The following is a 23,768-nucleotide window of genomic DNA, read 5'->3' as shown; positions in this document are numbered from 1 at the left end:
GGATGAAGCCCTGGATGCTTGGCCTTCGTCCAGAGGCATGGGCACAGGTGGCACTGAAATCAGTTCGGGCAAAGCAAGACGGGGAAGCAGAAGACCCTGGTGTCCCACCAGCCTTGATTGAGCTTCCTCCTCAGAGGAACCAATGACTAGTACCATACTGGTCGGGAGAAGCATCGGTGCCCCGCCAGCCATCAATGGCCTCCCGGGAACCAGCGCCAACTGGATCGGTATCTCACCGATGAGTATGTTGAGCTGTTCCAGCAGCAGCTCCAGCAGAGCAAATGCTGGCATCGGCGCTGTCTGTGCCACCAGTTGGATGTCTAGCAATGCTCACTCCACCGCTAGCCAGACGCTCCGCTCCAGCTCCTCTTTGAAAATTGCTTACCAAAGCTGACTGGTAAGCAGCCAAAGCTGACTGGTAAGCAGGAGGAGTGGCCACATCTTTCTCGGATCCCTGAGGTGGACCAGCAACTGTCACCAGGGCTGTCACTTTAAGAACATAAGAAATTGCCATGCTGGGTCAGACCAAGGGTCCATCAAGCCCAGCATCTTGTTTCCAACAGAGGCCAAACCAGGCCACAAGAACCTGGCAAGTACCCAATCACCAAAAAGATCCCATGCTACTGATGCCAGTAAAATAGAGGCCATTCCCTAAGCCAACTTTATTAATAGCAGTTAATGGACTTCACCTCCAAGAACCTATCCAAACCTTTTTAAACCCAGCTACACTAACTGCACTAACCACATCCTCTGGCAACAAATTCCAGAGCTTAATTGTGCGTTGAGTGAAAAAGAATTTTCTCAGATTAGTCTTGTGCTACTTGTTAATTTCATGGAATGCCCCCTGGTCCTTCTATTATCCAAAAGTGTAAATAACCAATTCACATCTATTTATTCAAGACCTCTCATGATCTTAAAGACCTCTATCATATCCCCCCTCAGCCGTCTCTTCTCCAAGCTGAACAGACCTAACCTCTTCAGCCTTTCCTCATAGGGGAGCTGTTCCATCCCCTTTATCATTTTGGTCACCATTCTCTGTACCTTCTCCATCGCAACTAAATCTTTTTTGAGATGCGGCATCCAGAATTGTACACAGTATTCAAGGTGCGGTCTTCACCATGGAGCGATACAGAAGCATTATGACATTTTCCATTTTATTAACAATTCCCTTCCTAATAATTCCCAACATTCTGTTTGCTTTTTTGACTGCTGCAGCACACTGAGCCGACGATTTCAAAGTATTATCCACTATGATGCCACTATGATGCCTAGATCTTTTTCCTGGGTGGTAGCTCCTAATATGGAACCTAACATCATGTAATTACAGCAAGGGTTCCTATATGCAACACCTTGCACTTGTCCACATTAAATTTCATCTGCCATTTCGATGCCCAATCTTCCAGTCTCGCAAGGTTCTCCTGCAATGTATCACAATCCGCTTGTGATTTAACTACTCTGAACAGGGCCGGTGCAAGAGGATTTGGCGCCCTAGGCAAGCCTTCTCCCTTGCGCCCCACCCCCCGGGTTGCGCCGCCACCCCCCGTACTCGACCCCGACTCCTACCTCATTCTCAGTCACGCCCGCCGACTGTGTGGTTTTCTGGGTCACGAGCAGGTTGGGCACTGCTCGCAGCCCGCCAAATCTCCATTCCTCTTTGCCACCGCTTGCGGCTCCATATGGCTCACACCCAGTGGTGCACCAAGGGTCTCCGGCGCCCGGGGGCCAATGATTTGTGTGCCTCTTCAGCATCTCCCCCTTAATCCTTCTTGGGGACTGTCCTCTGTCGATGTCTTCCAGGTCAAGGATGTCGGGTTAGTAGTCATTGACCTCGGCCAGAGAAAGATCAGGCCAAGCACAGAGGGAAGCAGAGGAAGCTTCGGCACCAGTCACCTTCAATGCATGGTGCCGGGCTCAGGAAGGTGCTAGTTGAAGCCGTGATGCTTAAACTAGAACAAGGGGGAAAGCCGACAGTCACTCAGCAGTGCATGATTCGGAGGAATGTATCCTTGAAGGATACTAATGCAACAGGAGTGTTAGGACATCCCAACAGAGAGGTTCCAATAAAAGCAAATGTAGTCCATGTGCCTATATGTAAAAAATCACCTGAGCTAAAGATTTCCAAATTATCCCTATCAACTTTATTTATTTAAAAATTTTTCTATACCGTCGTTAAGTTAAATAACATCACAACGGTTTACACATGTGTGCAGCCACAAACACATAGGAGAAAAGCATTTCAATTTCAGGACAGTTTTGGGTGGGACAATGCAAGTACCCCTTAAGGAAACAATCATTTATTAAACGGCCCAAAACTGCAGCACAAATGTGCTTTGTGTGTGTGACAAACTGACCAACGAACCAACCTAACAAATATGTATGTAGATAGGAAAGTAGCATTTCACATTTTGGGCTGCATTAAGTGTGATAAATCTTAGCTACAATGCAGTACCAAAGCTGTAGAAATAATCTACCCTCCTTCAAACAAAATAAAAGTCAGAGCATGGAAGGACAGATAGTGGGCTGGAACTAATTTAATGGCTGAGCGACCTCACAGTGGAGAAACAGCCTGAGCCTAATAGAAGTCTTTGTCTACATTTCCACCCCGACTGGCAACCACACCGGGCAAAAGAAACAGGTGGAACCTATTAGACCTGTCAAAGTCTGAAAAATTGATTCTGGAAGTCAAACTGAATAGATTGAACTTGACAGTGTTATCCCAAAGATTCTAAGGCAAAATTCTGTCGTTTAATTTGGAATCCCTTGATGGTTCATTAGATCTCCAGATGGATGCTGTTGATATTTTTACATATTAATATATATGTTGTGTTACTAGCATACATTTCCATGGTGTACCATGAGCAGGATACACAAAAAGCGCACTTGTAAAATGCAAAAAAAACTTTTGTTCTCTCAAAGATATCATGCACTAGACTTCATAAAAAAAAACACCACAGACCAGTCAGCTAATCAGTTAGCCCAACTGGGTGGTATCTAACCAGCATGATCTGCAGAGGATTACTCTAAGATAATGCAGCTGTACAACTGATCCCTCAGCTGTTCTATCTTATGCGCCAAACCACCATTTTGCTAGCTTAGTTCTGTAGTGCCCTCTGTTGGTTGTATTCATATCATAGATCACTCTTACATTTTGTTCAATTCCTATTCATGCATTCCAAGCCGCGATCTGGGTCTATCTGAAATCACTCCCACATAGCTAGTATAGGAAAGTCCCCCACCCAATGTCTTCCACTTGCTGAATGCTCTTGCTACTACTTGTAATCAATCCCTTGGGCCACCAGACAGCCCAACTGGCACCCATGCAATCCCTTATTAGGAATGCCACCATGAGCTAGTGTTGCCCAAGTAAAAAAACAAACATCAGCTGGAGAAGGACATTGCTCCCTCACCCACATGAGCGTTGCACCTATGCATGCCCCTCTTGCCTGCCCAATGCCACCAGCTGTTTCACAGAGTCACCCTCCACGATGGCTATCCCCATCATAACATCCCCTGATGCCAACTGCTTGGCTTATGCACATTCCACCTATGTCATGGTCAAGAATCCATACCTCTGATCAGATACTGGCCAATGATATTGCTGGGGAAGCGCTGGAAATCAAATGGCAGATCATATGACAACAGTGGGAGAGGGACCCGGCCAACAGCTTTATATGGAAGCTGTTACCCATAGCAGCTGCAATTAACTGCACCACATGAAATACCAGGGAACCAGCTCTCACAGCACATCCAGGGCTCCAGAGAATGCTGGACAGCGGCGGGAGTTTCAGAAAAGATAAGGGGTCAGTTTCTGAAGGTGCATGGTCTGGACTCTGGAGCCCTGACATCACCTTCAGATGCAGGGCTCCCTGCCAGCAAAAGAAGTGCCACTGCCAGTTACCTTCCCCTTATCGTTTAAAAGGGGAAATGTCCATTTTAGCCATAAGGGGAACATTTTTTATAGAATGCACAGTCTGTTTTCTGCGCCTAGCTCCTCACTTAAAAATCCATTCAAAGTGTATGTGCATAAAAGCCCACAAGGAACACAATTTGATGCACAGAATAATGGAGAAGTTATTACTTACCTGATAATTTCTTTTTTCTTAGTGTAGACAGATGGACTCAGGACCAGTAGGTTATGCTCCTTACCAGCAGATGAAGACTGAGCAAGCTGATGTCATAGTATATATACTCCTGCAGTGATCTCAGCCTGCCAGTATTCTCTTTTGCTAGCAAACAAAACTTGGATTAAAAACAGTCAACCATTACTGTACTCAACCAACAAGAAACACTGAACTCAAGTAAGAATGTATGTATCCCAATCTAGGGACTGGATGAACACTTACCAGTAATCCCCTGGGACCTGGAACCCCACAGGAGGACCACTGACAATCATTCAGCAGCAGAGGGCAGGAAGCTGAGTCCAACTGTCTACACTAAGGAAAACAAAATTATCAGATAAGTAGTAATTTCTCCATTTCCTAGCATGTAGACAGACGGACTCAGAACAAATAGGATCCACCAAAGCTACTCTCGAATAGGGTGAAATGCTGCCCATGGTCCAGTCAACTCTGCACGTGCAAAGGCTGCATCCTCCCGGGCCTGTACATCCAGAAGATAGAACCTGGAAAAAGTGTTTAGGGAAGACCACATCACAGCAAACGTGGACAGGAGACAACAATCTAACCTCCGCCCATAACACTGCCTGAGCCCTAGTGGAATGAGCCTTAATCTGAGTAGGCAACAGCTTTTCATTGTCTACATACGCGACCATGACTACTTCCTTAACCCAGCATGCTATAGTAGTCCATGAAGCTGGTTCACCCTGCTTCCTCCCACCATGAAGGACAAACAGGCGATCTATTTTATGAAAAAGTTCAAAAACCTTCAGATACCGTTGGATGGTATCTGAAGGTTTCCAAGGGAAGCAGAGGCAACACTCCTCTGCATCCCTGTCCTTATCCAAGGACGGGAAAGAAATGGATTGATTTAAGTGAAAATCAGAAACTACCTTAGGCAAGGAGGGAACAGTACGCAGTTGTATTGTCCCAGGAGTCACCCGAAGGAACAGCTCCCAGCCAGCCAAGGCCTGCAGCTCAGAAATTCGACGCGCAGAACATATTGCCACCAGGACCACCGTCAAGGTCAACAGCAAGGAAAGCGGTTGAAATGTAGGGCCCGCCAAGAAATCCAACACCAGGTTAAGACTTCATAATAGAACCGGTAACCTCAAGGGAGGCCAAAGATGCTTCACTCCCTTAAAAAAAAAAGTGCCACATCAAGATGAGACAAGGAGTCACCATTCACCCGGCCTCCGAAACAGGCAAGAGCTGCAACCTGCACCTTCAGAGAATTAAGGGCCAAGTCTTTATCTAACCCATCCTGTAAAAAAAAACTCTAAAATAAGCGAATCTTAACTGAACGAGGAAGAACACCGCGATTCTCACACCAGGCCTCAAGCACTCCCCAAACCCATGCATAAGCCAAGGAAGTGGAGAATTTCCAAGTGCAGAGCAAGGTGGCAATCACTGCAGAAAAAGATCCATGCTTCAACAGGCGAGCCCTCTCAAGGGCCAAACCGTGTACAGTAGAAGATGAAAAGGAGGGAGGGGTGTCTCCACCAGGAGTCTTTGCAGATCTGCATACCACGGTTGCCTGGGCCAATCTGGAGCCACTAGGAGCACCAATTCCCCTGTGGCCTTCGATTCTGCGAACTATTCTGCCCAACATGGGCCACAAGGGAAAGGCATAAAGCAGAATGTCTTCTGGCCAGACCTGTACAAGAGCATAGGTACCCAGGAACCACTGATCTCTCCTGCAACTGAAGAACCGAGGAACCTTCGCATTGCGAGAAGTCACCTGAAATCTAGGAACGGAAGGCCTCAGCAATCCATTATTACCTGAAATGCCTTGTCTGACAACACCCTGGGTCCAGACTCTCCCTGCTGAGAAAAAAAAAAAAAAAAGTCTGCTCTTATGTTGCCTTTTCCTGCAATGTGAGAGGCCGAGATCACTTGGCGATACCATTCCATAAGTGTCTACTTCCAATGACACTTGCTGGCTCTTTGTTCCTCCCTGCCGACTGATGTAGGCCACTGTCATCATTCAGACTGCTTGACCCTGCAGTCTGTGGCGGAACTGCAAGTGTGCCAACTGGACTGCCAGGTCTTCCAGGCGATTAATGCTCCAGAGAAACTCTTCAGCATTCCAGCATCCCTGCACAGTCAGCTCCTGACAGTGAGCTCCCAAACTTTGAAGACTTGCATTTGTCATGAGAATCAACCGGTTTGGAGAGGTCAAGGAAACCCCTTTTCTCAGATGATCCTCCTGGACCACCACTAGAGGCAAGAGCAGATTTCCATCGGCAAGTGAAGCTGAACTGAATAGTCCTGAGACTGTGGGTTCCAACGAGACAGCAAGGAGCACTGAAGGGCGCATATGCACCCTCACCCATAGTACCATTTCCAGAGTTGCTGCTATCAGAGTACCTGGAGATAGGACCACACTGTTGGACATATAGTGTTCACCAGAAGGCATACCTGCGACATCAACTTCTGAATTCAAACATCTGGTAGGAAAACTTTGTCCTGTCTCATGCTGAACTGAACCCCCAGAAACTCCAACAACTGAGAAGGCTGCTGCTCTTGGCCAGGTTTACCACCCAACCGAGCTCCCGCAAAAGGGAGATCACCTTACAGGTCACCAGGCGGCTCTCTTCCAGAGACTTGGCTCAAATCAACCAGTTGTCCAAATACAGGTGTACCAGTATTCCATCTTTTCTCAACTCTGCCGCTACTACCACCATAATCTTGGAAAAGGTTCTGGGAGCGGTGGCTAGACCAAAGAGGCAGCTCTTGAAACAGATAATGGTGTCCCAACACCGCAAAACACAGAAAACTGTGCTCCAAACAGTTGGGAATATGAAGGTAGGCCTCTGGCAGATCCAGGTATGTCAGAAGTTTCCCCACCTGCATGGTCAGTATCACTAAAACGCAAGGTTTCCATGCAAAAAAGTCACTCGCAAATGACTGACTCCCTTGAGATCCAGGATGGGATGAAAGGAGCCCTCCTTCTTGGGCACAACAAAATTAATTGAATATCGCCCCACACTTTGAGACAGAGACACTGGGACCACAGCCCTTAGACGGAGGAATCTTAATAGCGTAGATTCCACTGTCTGCTTCTTCTGCAGGGAGTGGCAAGACAACACAGTGTACACATCCCAAGGAACATTGAAATTCCATCGCATATTCTTCTCTTATCACCTCCAGGATCCACTGATCCAATGTGATCTCAACTTACCTCTGATAAAAGAGAGGCATCCCCCCTATCTCTTGTTCCTAAAGGTGGGTTGGAAAATCTTCATTGGAAGGCTCGGGTGATTCAGCTACTCAAGCCCGTTCCACACCTGGGCTGTCTGGAACTAAAGGACTGAGAACTACCGAAAGGCTGAGTCCTCTGAAAGGTCGACCTTCTGTAGGGACGAAACTGCTTGGAACCCCGGAGACAACCCCTCATACCAACGGGGTGCTGTAATTGCTTCTTATCCTCAGACAACCGAAAAACTGGAGATTCATCCCACTTACTGGCCAGTTTTTCCAACTCACTCCCAAACAAGAGCAAGCCTTTAAAATGCATTTTTGTAACATTGGCTTTGGAGGTCGCATCGGCTAACCAATTTTGCAACCATAACTGACATCTGGCTGCTATCTTGGAAGCCACTCCTCTAGCCAAAGTACGGAACAAGTCGCAGTCCATATCAGCTAAAAAGTCAGCAGCGATTTCCATAACTGCTCTGAAATTCACTCCAGAATCATCAGCTTCCTGTGAGAGGAGCAAACAAGAATGAGCTACTCTAGTGCAACAGGAAGCTATCCTTAAAAACATTGCCACTGCTTCAAAGGTTTGCTTAAGGATGGCCTCAATCCTCCTATCATGCACATAGTTCAAGGCCGCTCCTCCCTCCACGGAGATAGTTGTCCGCTTAAAGATGGCGCAGACAAGTGCATCCACTTTCAGAGAATGCAAACACTCCCTCACCACCGGATCCAGGGGGTAAAGGCCTTCCAAAGCCCAACCCCCTTTGAAATTTCCCTCTGGAGCATCCCATTCAAGATCAATCAATTCTTGAATGGCTTCCATAACAGGGAAAACACAAGAAGCTTTACACAAGGAAAACAAAATAGGATTTATTTTATTTATTTAACACTTTTCTATACCGACCATATCAGATCGGTTTACATCGAACAGGGTAGAAAAACTGAAACAAAAATAAATAGATAAATAGACAAATGAACGGAGGTGGCAAAAGTTACATTCAACAAGGTAGGTGAAACTTGGAGGCTTAATCAGCAAGAAAGAGAGGCCTAGGATGGCAGAAAACTAGTAATATAATACAATAAGGTAAGCGGGCTAGCGCTTAATGAACTTTGAGGTACAAGGTTCCATCGTTCATGATTCTTATTTGGCTCAGCCACAGAATCTGTGCCAGATACCCAGCATCTTCCAGATCTGGGAAATCAGAGCTGGTAGTTCATCTCTATGAAAGAACCACAACAAGATCCGATACGGTTTCCCATCTTCCAGAGAGTCAGGAACTGCCTCATCATCAGTGCCATCCAAGTTCTTGTATAGGATACCCACAGCTAACCAAGGTGTGTTTCGGCGCTTAAACATTGGACTGGAAGAAGGAGGGGCCACCTGCTGCAGATCTGACCTGACAGGATTGCTCAAAGCAGAGGACTGCATTTGAAAGGATTGCAATCCTTGGGGGGGGGTGATAAAAAAGCAAGTTTGCTTACCGTAAACGGTGTTTCCGTAGATAGCAGGATGAATTAGCCATGCTTTCTGGGAGCGTCGACACAACCGAAGTAGGCGGAGTTTCTCTCTAGTAGTGACAGAGTTTTTAACTCTGTGCGTCTGCGTGGTCGTCTTAAGAACATAAGAACGTTTTTTCTCCTCAGTCTCTTTGTAACCAAGCAAGATGAGAAGTAGAAGAAGAAGTCTAAGTCTGTCTAGGAAGGTGGGAGAGATTGCATGGCTAATTCATTCTGCTATCTACGGAAACACCGTTTATGGTAAGCATTCTTTTTCCCGTTGATAGCAGACTGAATTAGCCATGCTTTCTGGGAGTCCCAAGCTCCTGGCTTGTATCTGCACGCATATGCTGTTTAAGTTCAGGATGACAACCCATAAGTAGATTAGACAGTCCTAAGTGTCAAGCAAATTGGACAAGACTGCTGTGCCCAGTGCAGCATCGGAAGAAGCTTGCTTGTCAATGCAGTAGTGTGATGTGAAGGTATGTAGAGAAGACCAACTTGCCGCTTTGCAGATGTCCTGTAGCGGAACTTTCTTGAAATGGGCAATTGAAGTAGCGGTGGCCTGTATTTGGTGGGCCTTTGGTTTGCTACTAAGCGTGATAGAGCGTTTATTGTAACAGAATTCTATGCATTGGCTTAAACAGTTTGCAAAGGTTCTTTTTGCAACATGTTGCCCCGGATTGTTTGGATTGAAGGAAAGGAATAATTGAGATGGCCTGGATGGAGAATGCATTCTCTGTTTGTAATAGGGTAAAGCTCTCACAGTCCAATGAGTGTAGGAGTTTATCATGATCATTATGATGAGGTTTGGGTTTGAAGATTGGTAGTATAATCGTTTGATTGAGATGGAACGCTGAAACCACCTTTGGGAGTAAGGTAGGATGAGTGCGGAGGGTGACCTTGTCATGATAAAATTCCAAATAAGGAGAATAGTGAACTAAGGCCTGTAGCTCACTTACCCTTCGTGCTGATGTAATAGCTACCAGGAAAAACCGTCTTTCAGGTTAGGTATTTTATATGGCATGAGTCCAAAGGTTCAACGGGAGAAGCCATGAGTTGTTAGAGCACAATGTTCAAATCCCATGGTACAGGAGGCTTTGTTATTGGTGGTCTTAAGTGTAGTATGCCTCGCATGAATCTAGAGATTAGCGGGTGGTTAGAAATTGGAAGACCCTGATAGTGGTAAAACGCTGCAATGGCGCTAATACGTACATGAACTGAAGAGTACGCTAGACCGGAGAGGTAGAGCGTATGAAGGTATTCCAGTAGTTGGGTCGACATAGATGAAAAAGGATCTAGGTGCCTTAGTTGGCACTATTGTGTATAACAATGCCATTTTCCCGCATAGTTACGTCTAGTCGAGGGTTTCCTAGACGTGAGCAGTATGTCTTCTAGTCTTGAAGAGAGGCCCAAGTGGCTTAATACCTGCCTTTCAACATCCATGCTGTCAGATAGAGGGATTGGTGCATTGGGTGGAGGAGGGATTCCCCCTTCCTGAGTTAACATGTGTGGATGGTATTCCAGGGGAATGGGTGGGCGTATGGAGAGTCGCATGAGATACGCATACTATAGTTGTCTTGGCCAAGCTGGAGCTATTAAGATCAAGTCCACTATGTCCTGAATGCATTTCTGAATCGTTTTGGAGATGAGCGGAATGGGTGGATAGGCGTACAGCAAGCCTTCTGTCCATGGAACGAGGAAGGCATCCGGAGCATAATGAAGTTTACTTGGGTAAATGGAGCAAAAGGTTCGTTTTTGTCGATTGCTTTGAGTTGCAAAGAGATCAATTGTTGGAAAGCCCCATTGTTGAAAAATGTCATGAGCTACCTTGCGATTCAGTATCCATTCGTGTGGATGAAAAATCCTGCTGAGTCGATCCGCTGTGACATTGTCCAGCCCCAGCAGGTAAGTGGCGTGAAGTGTTACTCCATTCGCATTCGCCCAAAAAAGTATGCGAAGGGCTTCCCGACATAGGGTCCATGAACCGTACCCTCTTTCCTTATGTAGAACATCGCAACTTGGTTGTCTGTGTAAATCACGAGGCTTTTGTGACAGACTTGAGGAGAGAAGGTCTGGAGTGCTCTCCAGATTGTGCAAAGTTCCAGGAGGTTGATCTGGTATGTAGTCTCTTGACGAGACCAGAAACCTTGAGTTTTTAGGTCTAACAGGTGGGCTCCCCAACCTTTTCTGGATGCATCTGTCTTTAGCATTAGTTGATGTGGAGGCAATCGAAAGGGAGCTTCCAAGGATAGGTTTGCGGAGGATATCCACCAGTGCATATCCATGCGCATTTGTTTGGTGATTTGGACCTTGGTAGAGAGGGGTTGCAGGAACTGTGACCATTGAGTTTTTAGACCCCATTGAAGACGTCGCATGTGTAGTCTTGTGAATGGGACTACATGGATTGCTGCTGCCATGTGACCAAGCAATTGGAGGACTTGACGTGCCGGAGCATGGGATTAATTGAGTAGTCTGTAAGCTAGGGACGAGAGATTTTGAATTCTGTCCTTTGGAAGGTAAGCTCTCTCTCTTTTCTTGTGTCTATGAGGGCCCCGATAAATTGAAGTGTCTGGGTTGGCTATAGATTGGACTTGTCAATTTATTAGGAAACCTAATGTCTGTCAACAAGTTATCGTCTGTACCGTGTGTGTACGTAGAGTGGTTGGATCAGAAACCACTAACAGCCAATTGTCCGGGTAGGGAAAAATTTGGATTGATAATTTTCTGAGGTGAGCCACCACCACCGCTAAACATTTCATGAAAACTCTTGGGGATGAAGAAAGGCCAAAGGGCAGGACCTTGTATTGGTAGTGTGCATTCAGGGCCTGGAAACAGAGGGATCACCAAGAAGAAGGGTGCATGGGTATATGGGAGTAAGCATCCTTCAGGTCTATGGAACATAGCCAGTCGTTGGGTTGTAGAAGGGGTAGTATGTTTTTGAGAGAGGTCATCTTGAACTTTTCTCTTTGGATGTGTTTGTTGAGATTCCTTAAATCCAAGATTGGATGAAGGCCTCTGGATTTTTTTGGAATGAGAAAGTAGTGGAAATAGAACCCCTGATTTCATGTTGATAGATGAAGTTTTTGAATGGAGTGTTGGAGACGTAGGTTTATTTCTTCTTGAAGAAAAGAGGCATGGGATGATGTTCCCCTGAGAGGGGGAACATGGGGAATGTCTGGAGGAGTTATGAAATTTAGACGATAACCTTCTCTGATTGCTATCCAGTTGGTATAGAAATGCTGTAGGTGATCTCCTATGAATAGCTGTGGGGGTGGCTCGGAACAGCTCAAAAAGCCGGTTGTTGCTTCTGAGGAGCTACAGTGGCTTGTTTTTGTGGATGTTGTTGTTTAGAGCATCCATGAGATTGGTGAGGTTGAGGCTGGAATCATGGTTGAGTATATTGTTGAAGACGATAAGGATGGAAAGGTCTGATCGATGTTCTTGGGTATGTACGCCTTCTAAAGTTAGGGTAGAATTTTTTGTAGGAAGCGTGGGGATTTTGCTCTGTTAAATGTGCAACGGTTTCAGCAAATTTATCGCCAAAAAGGTGGGGGATATCAGCCAATTTTTCATGAACGTCCTATCGTATTGAGCAAGCCATTAACCAAGCTATTCTACGTGCTGCGATAGCCATGGCAGCACCTCCATGAGGTAGACTTGAAGGACTCAAACTGTCTTGAGTAAATGCCGAAGTCCTTCCTCCATGTCAGTGAAGGGTTGTGGCAAGGAGTTGTCAGAGTGGATGCAATTTTTAAAGTGTTTCAAAGAGGTATTGGATTATGTAAAATTGATGATGTTCAATTTTGGTGGTTAACATCGAAGAATGATACTCCTTTCGTCCAAAATCATCCAAAGATTTATAATCTTTACCGGGTGGCGAATTGGCATGGAGCTTTGATAGCTTTGCTTTGGAGAGGGCAGACTCTACTACTAACTAATTATGAGGTAATTGCATTGAGTCGTAAAGAGTGGTTTCGCATCCTATACTTTAAGTCTGTTTTACTGGATGTTGGACCAGAAGAAAAAGGTTTTTCAAAGATCTTGTATAGTACTGAATTTAAAACTGTATGAGGGTGTAACGCAGTAGGCTCCGGTGGCATTTCAAAAATTTTGAGAATCCACAGAACATCTGATCTTGGACCCGGGATTTTGTCAGTTTCTATATTCAGAAGGGCACCCACCTTTTCAATAAACTTTGCATAAGTTAAGTCTTCTGGTGGGGAAAAGGGTTCCAGAAGACCTTCTGGGGGTCAGAAGGCATACCTGTGGACAAACTTGGTGAAGAGGTTGACCATTGAGAGATGGGGCTATCCGGACACTCTCGGTGTGGAGATGATGTAGGTGGTTGAGTAGGTTTTGATGGACCCAGTGCATCTGTTGGTGGAGATGGAGTTGCAGGTCATGGGTGCATGGATTATAAATCCTGGAAGAAGGTATTGAGAGAGCCTGAGAAATCTGAAGCATAGCTTTGGATGCGAGAGGCGGCTGTAAAGGAAACGCAGACAGAAGGTCTTGAGTTGCTGCCTTTTTAGGATTATATGGCTCTCCCTGGGGGGACCCTGGTCTATTATTAGATGATGACTACCAACCCGAGATTGAATCACCACTGAGTGAAGGAGCTGCAAAGAATTTTGATCCTGAAGAAAGTTCAACGTCAGATTCTTCATCTTGTTGGCCCGAGGCAATAGAAAGGAAGGGATCCCGAAGTATTTGTTTGGTCTGGGTTTTCTTCTTTGGCTGTTGTACTCCTGGGAGCATTTGCTTCGAGGAAGGAGTCGTATGCGCCAGTGGTGCAGGCTGCGCTGGTGCTCCGCTTGGCATCGATGAGCTGTGCTTTACACGTGCCTCGTGTGGCGTCGATGCACCGTAGTGTGCCATGATGCTTCGATGCGCCGTGGTGTGCCATGATGCTTCAATGCGCCGTGGTGTGCCATGATGCTTCAATGCGCCGTGGTGTGCCATGATGCTTCAATGCGCCGTGGTGTGCCATGATGCTTCAATGCGCCGTGGTGTAACTTCCTGTGATGCTTCTGCTCCTTTGTTTTCTGCGCATGGGGAAGAATGTATCCAGAGAGGTTCATGAGGGGATTTATGAGGCATACCCTAGACCCTTTTCTTCGGCGCTTTTGGTATTTCAAACCTGGCCACTGCTGCATGATAGTCTCCCAGCTCCAGCAACGCAGCTTTCTTCAAGGCCTTCTTCGGTGTCTTCGCCGGTCCTGGAGAAGAATGCGAAGGTGATCTGAGGCACACTATTCTTGCAGCTCGATGCCTTTGGGCCTGGGGAGACATCCGACCACAGTCTCTACATGAGGCTTGGTCATGCTCCGGGCCCAGGCATATGTAGCAATAATTATGTCCATCTGTTATGGACATAATTTTGCCACATTGGCAGTATTTACAACTGGATGGCTTAGGAGCCATCTCTGCCAGAAAAATGGAAACAGATTCCGAAAAAAGTTGCAAAAAAAAAAAAAAAAATTTGCGAAAAAGCGAGACGAGGAGTGAGAGAGAAAAAAACCCTACATGCTATCAGCTCGCGGGAAAAAAAAAAAAAAAAAAGAGAGAGACTGAGGAGAAAAAATGGAATTGCGCGGGAAGAGGACCGCACAGACGCACAGAGTTAAAAACTCTCACTACTAGAGAGAAATTCCGCCTACTCCGGTCGCATCAACGCTCCCAGAAAGCATGGCTAATTCAGCCTGCTATCAACGGGAAAACAAAAAAACGCCTCTACCCAATAAAAGGCAGAAGGATCCAGGCCAAAACCAGAAGGTACTGGACTGTGGCCCACTGAGCTGCCATCCCCTGCAGAGGAACCGGTCAAGGGAGTTCCAAGGTCCAGCATACTTCCACACAAATCCTTAGCCAAACCATCATCAGGCTGGGTGGACCCAGGCTTAGCAAAATCAGAGGAAGACAATTCACCCTGAACCTCTAAGCAGCACTGACATGTTAGAGGTCTCTCCAGGCTGAGATGCCCAAATATGACAGGCCACACAGAAAAAGGCGCTTAGGTTCTTGTTCACCAGCATCATTAGTGTACAGTCAACGGAAAATGTACATCCAGACAGCTCACGCTGAAATGCTCAAGTGCACAATATTTTATGCGCACAAAAATTAAGCACTCCTGAGCGCAAGCGCCAAAAAAAAAAACCAAAACCCACTCATGCACAAGTTGTGCGCCCAAATTTGGGCGCACCGCTGAGACACAAAAATGTGTGCACAAGAGACACTCCCAAAACAGAGCACACAACACGTATGCAGAGCCAGACACTGCGCACACCAACCTTCCGATAGAGAGCAGTCAAGCATGCACAGAAGCATGCAAAAACGCCACCACAGCCTATCACATGGCACATGTGGAAAAACCTAACTGCAAGGCCTAGCTCATCCAGGCTGCTCAACCCACCAGGATGCCCAGTTCCCTTAATCCTTCACAGGAGTGGGAATGAACATCGGGATGGCACATCGAAAATAGAGACAGGTTGAAACCCTCTACAATGGCTGCCTGAACATTTTTTTAATTTTTTTTTAAACTTACCGGCATTCAGCCTTACCTGACTGATACGGTCTCCGACTGCGGGGGTAGAGGGCACCTGCCGACACTGTTGCACTCTGCTTCCTGCACCCGCTGCCTTTAAGCTGTGCAATCAGCTAAATCCACGCCAGCATAAACCAGCTACCAGACCAAGGCACACCTCTGAGGGACTACGGAATTCACCTCAGGAATTCTCAACTGAGGGACCAACAGGTATCACTGCAGGAGAGCAGGGCTTTTGGTATTTCTTTTCTAAAAATTCTCCTTCCAAATCTGAAGCAATCTCCATAGCGAAATGCATGTCCACCATCTGCTGGAAATGGAGAATACTAGCAGACTGAAGTCACTGCAGGAGTATATATACTGTGATATCAGCTGGCTCCATCTCCATCTGCTGGCAGGGGAGCATAACCCACTGGTCCTGAGTCCATCTGTCTACACACTAGGAAAGTAGGCATTCTCAGGGAGGTGGCGGAGTCGGGGCAAGGGAAGGATTTACATGCACACTTTCAATTTTCAACGCTCTTGCAGAAATCTACACACACACGTTACACCTGCCCGCAAGTCTGCCTTCATCTACATAAGTTCTCCTACAGTCAATGGAGAGAAAGTACTTGCAGATTTTAGCCTATGCATTCTGTTTGAAAATTACCTTCTGAAACGTTAACTTTTTAAAAAGGTTTACATTGGACGGGTAGTTGTGAACAAAAATTAAAAATAAAACAAAAGCTGCAGTACCATCTAGCTTCTCTCTTCTGGTCCCGAAAAGCAGCTTCCCAGGCCCCTCTCCCTCCCAAGCACAGACAGAGGCTTCTTCAGGCTGGACCCAGCCCCTCTCCAAGGACAGACACCTCACCTTTCTGGTGAGGCCAAACCTGAACACATACTCCATATGCCAAAATGTAGGTGCCCATCATTTCCTACATAAATTTACATATAGCTTTAATTTGCTTAGAATACTCAAAACTGTATTTTTGCCAGTTTTTTTTTTTAAGGTTTTAATTTAAAAATAGCTATGAATATCTCCTCTTGATAAAATGTCAGAGATATATCTTGCTTCATGTAAGCAGCAGCGCAATGATCAGCTTTCCCACAGCTAGAAATAAAGATTCCATCATTTGTTTTAAAACTACATTCTCCAATCACCCCTTTAACGTGTATGCAATTTTGATAGTTTGAAACTGCAATCAAATACATAACTTTGTTTGCATGTTTATCTGGAGCAGAAAATTTACAAAATTCACTATAGCAGCAAATACTAATCAATTCCTAAACTTAGACCTTTAGGTCGTATTGTGTGATCTGTGGATCCAAAACTGTCCCTGACAATCCAACACTCCTCCTCTATTATCGCAATTTGAATATGTCAACTTCTGCCGCATATTAGGACCACCCTACTAATGGGCTAAACATTTGGCTGCTTAGGTTTCTAGTGATATCTCGCTTATTTGTATAGCCCTGGATTTAGTCATCGGTCCATCTTCTGACTAGTAGGACGGTCCTAATATGCAGTAGAAGGTGAAATATTCAAATTAAGATTGAGCTGTCAGTTTAATAGAGCAAATATTTGTAATTGTTCTAATCCTATACTCTCTTGGATTGAGCATAATACGACAATTTAAAACGAATCCCTTACCCATCAAGAAGATCCATGGTAGTAGATGTCACTTCACTGAACAGAACAATTTTTCCAAGCTTTTTTGTTTGCAGATTTCCCCGATATACCTCCAGGCTGAAATGCTCCGACATAAAGCCTACCGGCTGGGTGACAAGCGGCATAAGAGAAGGCGTGACCTCCGCTCCTGGCTGGTAAGATGCCATAACTCTGAGGGCCATCCTGCTGGATTTTATGACACCTTCTGGGTCCACTTTTTTACACAGCCATTGGAGAAAAGAATCACGAGTTATCTGTATTTAAAAAAAAAAAAATGTCAGATCAAACCAGGGCATGCTTATCTTTAGACCACAGAGAAAAAAAAACAAACAACTCCCTCCTGAAAAGAGAAGAGTTAGAAATTACAATGGTGGCAGTGCCAAAACGCTATTTAGATGACATTTCCCTATTCACCAATCCATGTAGAAATGCCAGCGCAGATACAGTTCATAACACCTGCACTGCATTTTTCTTACATATAAAAAAAAAACAAAACCCTGCAAAAGCTATTATATACTTTTGCACTGGGGAATCTATTTTCCCCTCTCTTATTAAATAAGGCATTGCACATGCAGAATACAGCAGGTGATCATTTACTACCTTAATTTGTATGGAGAATTTACTAACCTGCCATAATCTGTAAATTCCAGACAGACTCCATGGAAAACTTGAGCTGTACTAATGAAATGCTAACACTATATTTTTTTCCCCCCAGTGTTTGGTATTACCAGGGCTTAGATGGATCACCCAGTTCTGCTGCTTCAATTTGCATGTTTTTGCTTTTCTACTTCAGATGTTTTTGTAAGAGTCAAATGACAACATCACAATTATGTTTATGCTCAAACCAAATGGTCTTAAAAGAAGCAAGATTAGGAGTTAACTGAATACAGTCTTTAACAAAAATGTTATTCATGTGCAACAGAAAGCAGAGTTGCTTACCTGTAACAGGTGTTCTCACAGGACAGCAGGATGTTAGTCCTCACATATGGGTGACATCATCAGGATGGAGCCCAATCACGGAATACTTTTGTCAAAGTTTCTAGAACTTTGACTGGCACCTACTGGGCATGCCCAGCATGGCACTAACCCTGCATCTAGCAGGGGTCTCCCTTCAATCTCATGTATAGTAAAAAGAGCGTGCGAAAAAGAAAGTAACAAATCACAAGTGTACCCAACTCCGCAGGGGGGGGGGGAGGAGCGGGTGGGTTTCATGAGGACTAACATCCTGCTGTCCTGGGAGAACACCTGTTACAGGTAAGCAACTCTGCTTTCTCACAGGACAAGCAGGATGGTATTCCTCACATATGGGTGAATAACAAGCTGAGGATGCCCGCGCATGTACCAAAAACACCCAAAGACGTGCAACAGGCACAACAATAGGGGTGGTTCTTTGGATAACTGGCAAACTGAAAATCCCAGCGGGCTGTAGGACGGAAGTTTGGTATTAAGCTGAGAATAGATTGCGCAAAACAGACTGGCCGAAGATTGAATCTTGTGTGCCAGCTTTGTCCAGGCAATAATGCGCAGCAAAGGTATGGAGAGAACTCCACGTCGCAGCTTTGCAGATATCAGTAAGAGGTACGGAACGAAGGTGTGCTACCGTCGTTGCCATTGCTCTAATGGAGTGCGCTTTAATGCATCCCTGTAGTGGAAGGCCTGCTTGTTGGTAGCATAAGGAAATACAGTCCGCCAGCCAGGAGGACAGAGTCTGCTTTCCCACCGGGATTCCCAGCTTAAGTCTATCAAAAGGGACAAAGAGCTAGGTGGACTTCCTATGGGCTGCAGTGCGTTCTAAATAAAAGGCCAGCGCACGTTTACAGTCCAAGGAATGGAGAGCCCGCTCACCAGGAAGTGAGTGGGGTTTTGGAAAGAAAGTAGGCAGAACTATTGATTCATTTAAATGAAACTCAGATACTACTTTCGGTAGAAATTTAGGATGAGTTTGGAGGACCGACCCGATCATGAAGTTTTGTGTAAGGGGGTAAGTAACCAGCACCTGTAGCTCATTGATCCGGCGAGCAGATGTCAACGCAAGAAGGAAAAGGACCTTCCAAGTGAGATGCTGTAACTCGCAGGAGTGCAGAGGCTCAAACGGAGGTTTCATGAGTTGCGCTAATACTACATTAAGGTTCCAAGCAGGGGCCGGGGAACGGAGAGGGGGCTTGAGGTGAAGCAAGCCCTTCATAAAGCGCACTACTAAGGGTTGTGTCGAAATAGAGACATCTCCTGTACCCTTATGGAAGGCAGAAACCGCATTGACATGTACTCTAATGGAGAAAGTTTGTATACCTGACTCAGAGAGATGCCAGAGGTAGTCCAAAAACTTTGTTGTGGGGCAGGTAAAAGATCTAACTCCTTTGAAGTGCACATAAGGAAAATCTTTTCCATTTAGAATAATAAGATCTTCTAGTAGAAGGCTTTCGTGAAGCTACGAGGACCTGGGATACAGAGTCCGAGAGATTTAGCAGCCGCAGAATTAACCTTTCAACATCCAGGCTGTCAGTGACAAGGCCTGAAAGTTGGGATGGTGTAATTGTCTGTTCCTCTGCAATATCAGGGTTGGATCCGTGCCAAGGCAAATCTGCGGGTGCACTGAGAGGTCCCGAAGGATGGGAAACCATGCCTGTCATGGCCAGTAGGGGGCGATTAGAATCATTAGGCCCTTGTCCGTACGTAGCTTCACGAGAGTCTTGCCGATAAGAGGAAGTGATGGGTAGGCATAGAGGAGGCCCTTCGCCCAGGACCGTGATAACGCATCCAGAGGTGGAACTTGGCGACTGCGATGTAGGGATTGTGCAACGACATGAAGAGGTCGATGGTCGGATACCCCCACTTCCGAAATATCCAGTCCACCACCACAGGGTTGAGGGACCACTTCTGGGGCTGAAATTCTTGACCGAGATTGTCCGCTAGAATATTGTCCACACCCGCCAAATAGGTCGCTCTCAGGAACATGGCCTGAGACAGAGCAAAAGCCCAAATTTGTACTACTTCCTGACATAGGAGGTAGGACCCGGTTCCTCCCTGCTTGTTGACGTACCACATCGCTATCTGGTTGTCAGTTTGGATTAGGACTGTTTTGTTGGACAAGCAATCCCGGAACACCCAGAGAGCATATCTGATCGCTCGGAGCTCCAGAAAATGTATTTGATGCTGTGACTCTTCTGCCAACCAGGTTCCCTGAGTCTGCAGTTGGTTGACATGTGCTCCCCACCCTAGAGTGGAAGCATCGGTTGTTAAGATTATCTGAGGTTCTGGAGCTTGAAATGGTAGCCCTTGGAGCAGGTGGGACTCCTGGATCCACCACGCTAGTGAGAGGTGAAGCTGCCTGGACGATGTTGGACATTGAATGATGTGCCTGTGACCACTGGGACTTTAATGTCCACTGTGTTACTCTCATGGCCAGATGAGCCATTGAGGTAACATGGACAGAGGACGCCATATGTCCCAGCAAGACGAGTACATGATGAGCTGTCATGGTTCGGTGAGAGACTGTATGGCACGTGCCAGTAACGCCAGCGTGTGAGCTCGGTCTCTGGGAAAAAAAACCTTTGCCTGGATTGTGTTGAGATCCGCTCCAATAAAGTAGAGGATTTGAGACAGAATTAGGTAAGATTTCTGGTAATTGATTAGAAATCCTAAGGATAGTAGTAGCTGCACTGTAAGACGGAGGGAGTGAAGAACCCCTTCCGGTGACCGAGCACTCAGTAGCCAGTCGTCTAGATATGGATAAACGAGAGTGCCTAGTTTTCTTAAGTATGCGGCTACCACTGCCAGGCATTTTGTAAAGACACGAGGGGCTAAAGCAAGGCCAAATGGAAGTACCCGGTACTGAAAATGCTGGTTTCCGACAAGGAATCTGAGGTACTGAGACAGGGTAATTGCGATGTGCATGTATGTGTCTTTTAGGTCCAGAGAGCAAAGCCAATCCCCCTGTTGGACAAGTGGTATTAAGGAGCCCAAGGTTACCATCCAAAACTTCTCTTTCCGAAGATGTTTGTTTAGAGCCCGAAGGCCTCCCGTCTTTTTTGGAATTAAGAAGTATCGGGAGTAGAAGCCGTGTCCTCTCTGGGAAAGAGGAACCGGTTCTATGGCATTTGTTTGCAGGAGGGAAGTTATTTCCTGTTGCAGATGATGAGAGTGGTCAGAGGAGGTCCACCCCGGCCGAGGTGGAGTGTCCGACGGGACGGAGAGGAAATTTAGGTGGTAACCTTGAGCTACGACTGACTGGACCCACCGGTCTGTGGTGATCTTTAGCCACATGGTGGTGAAGTGGCAGAGCCGGACGCCGACAGGCAGATATGGCAGAGGATGACGACATTCGCTCCCAAGCTGGAAGTCAAAATCCCGCAGCAGAACTAGGCTGGGCAGGAGGTTGTGTCTTCTGAGTCCGTGGCTGTCGTGGTGGAGGCTTCTGGAACAGACGGGACAGACGAGCCCATGCTGGTGGGGGATAATATCTCCGGGCTTTGTATGCTGGTCGTTTCATCTCCCTTCTAAACAGTCGTGTGGAGGAAGTCGAAAACTCAGCACGAGCAGCCGAGAGCTGATGGAGTGTGTTTCATTGTGATCCTTCAGCTGGGCCACCATCTCCTGGATCTTTTCTCCAAAGAGATTATCCCCTGTGCAGGGGAGATCAGCCAAACGATCTTGCACCTCCGGGCGTAGATCAGAGGACTTCAGCCAAGCCCAACGCCGAGTGCTTATGCCGGCCGCTGACAATCGGGATGCAGTATCAAATACATCATACGCCGATCTGACCTCATGTTTCTCAGCATCAAAGCCTTTCTTAATGATGGCGTTCAGCTGATCTTGAAGCTCCTCCGGGAGGAACTCACCAAAGTCCTGTAATTGTTTGAAGAGATTCCGATTGAACTGGGTCATATATAATTGATACGACGTAATACGTGAAATGAGCATAGCTCCATGGAACACTCTGCGCCCTAAAGCGTCGAGGAACTTCTGCTCCTTCCCGGGTGGTGCTGAAGAATGAGACTTTGGACGCTTGGCCCTCTTCTGGGTGGACTGATGTGCTAATTGCGTCTTTTGGAAGCCAGGGGATGGCTGTACCAGATAGATCGCATCCGTCTTGAGATTCACAGGAGGAACCATCCCAGGATGCTCCCAGTTTCGCTGCATCAAATCTAGCAGAACTTCATGGACAGGGACAGAGATTATTTCCTTTGGAGGATCCAGGAACTGAAGTACCTCCAGGATTTTATGCCTGGAGTCCTCCTCCATCTGTACCGTAAAGGGAATAGTCTCCGCCATCTCCTTAATGAAGCTAATAAAGGAGAGGTCTTCCAGCGGAGACTTGCGCCTTTCCTCCGGAGGTGATGGGACATCAGCTGAGTCTTGGGAATCCAATGTATCATCTGTCCATGGATCACATGGCTGATCCCCCACATCAATCGGTGGTCGTAGTGGAAGAAACGGACCCCCCTCTGGCCGGAGGAGGTCTTGGCACCGAAGGTATCTGTGCTGGCATCGATGGTCCCGGCCTTGGCACCGATAAATCCAGATCCGGCACCGGTGCCGGGCAAAGTGGCATCAATGGTATCTGTGACTTCGGTGTGGGCACTCCCCAAGGCCCCAGAACGGGCTCCGGCCTCGACACGTCCTCTTCATCCAGCGAGAGCGGAATGGGTGTCGATGAAGCCATGGGGATCGGTGATTTCCTCAGTGCCCCCGGCAGGGCACAGATAAGCACATCAAGCTCATCGAGGAGAGGGAGTAGAATCGGTGGCATCGGTGCCGGTTCCGGTACAGGCACCGGTGCTGGAGTCTGTGGTCTTGGGAGGCTTTGGACAGCCTGGACCACCGCCTCTTGCACCACCTGGTACAATTCCTCTCGGAACGCTGGGATGGTGAGCCCCAGGTCTGGAGTGGGAGGCAAGGCGGGCAACGCTGGAGGGTCCACCGGTCCCGGTGGAGTCTCGGCGGCCGCACCCACCAAAGGCGAGGGACGCCTCGGTGCATCCGGCTTCGAGGATGATTTATGCTCCTCAGCCCAGGTCTTCTTCTTCGGTGGGTCAAGACTAGATGATGACGCCACCGGTGTCCCCGAAGTCGAAGGCACTGGCCTCCGATGCTTGTGCCGGTGCTTAGCCTTTCCTGACTCCGGCACCGATGACGGGGATGCTGAAGACAGACACCGATCAGGACTCCTCGGCATCGGAGCGATGATGTTGCTTCGCTGGGGACAGAGTCGATGGAGTCTGAAGACTGGCGCTGAAATAAGAGCACCATTTTCTCCAAACGTGCCCGACGGCCCTTTGGAGTCATCTGGGCACAATTGGTACACATCTCCACGTCGCGCGACAGGCCGAGACATAATACACAGACCAAATGAGGGTCTGTGATTAACATAGTCCTCGGACAGTCAGGGCACCAACGAAAACCCGTCGCCATTGTGGCCATCGAAAAATTTAGGCCGGCCATGGTCGGTGCCGATAAGGCCTACACTGGTTCCCGCCAGGAACCGACTGAAAAACGGGGCAAACTTACCGTACGGACGTGGCAATTGACAGTGGAGAAGGGAGACCCCTGGGGGTATAAACTTTTGCAAGTTTTAAAACAAATTTCATGAAAAGAAAATTCTTGCCAAGAACTTGTGAAGAGCTCCAAAAATCTACGTGGCTACAGCTGCGCGGAAAAAAAGAGACTGAAGGGAGACCCCCTGCTGGACGCAGGGTTAGTGCCATGCTGGGCATGCCCAGTAGGTGCCAGTCAAAATTCTAGAAACTTTGACAAAAGT

The 23,768-nt window shown here is 46.9% G+C and overlaps 1 protein-coding gene across 8 annotated transcripts in view; it reads right to left on the bottom strand.

Moving 5' to 3' along the window:
- HLCS (holocarboxylase synthetase) overlaps positions 1–23,768 on the bottom strand; it is a 262,571-nt gene that overhangs the window by 159,948 nt on the left and 78,855 nt on the right. For all 8 annotated transcript variants that reach the window (XM_029603467.1, XM_029603468.1, XM_029603469.1 and 5 more), the window contains one exon: positions 16,994–17,265. In XM_029603467.1, coding sequence (XP_029459327.1) covers positions 16,994–17,265 — 272 coding nt within the window. The remainder of the gene's footprint in view (positions 1–16,993; positions 17,266–23,768) is intronic.

Source organism: Rhinatrema bivittatum, chromosome 5, assembly GCF_901001135.1.
Source record: "Rhinatrema bivittatum chromosome 5, aRhiBiv1.1, whole genome shotgun sequence".
NCBI classification, from domain to species: domain Eukaryota; kingdom Metazoa; phylum Chordata; class Amphibia; order Gymnophiona; family Rhinatrematidae; genus Rhinatrema; species Rhinatrema bivittatum.
Note: the sequence above shows the minus strand (reverse complement) of the source record. Positions and strands in the feature narration are given on the sequence as shown.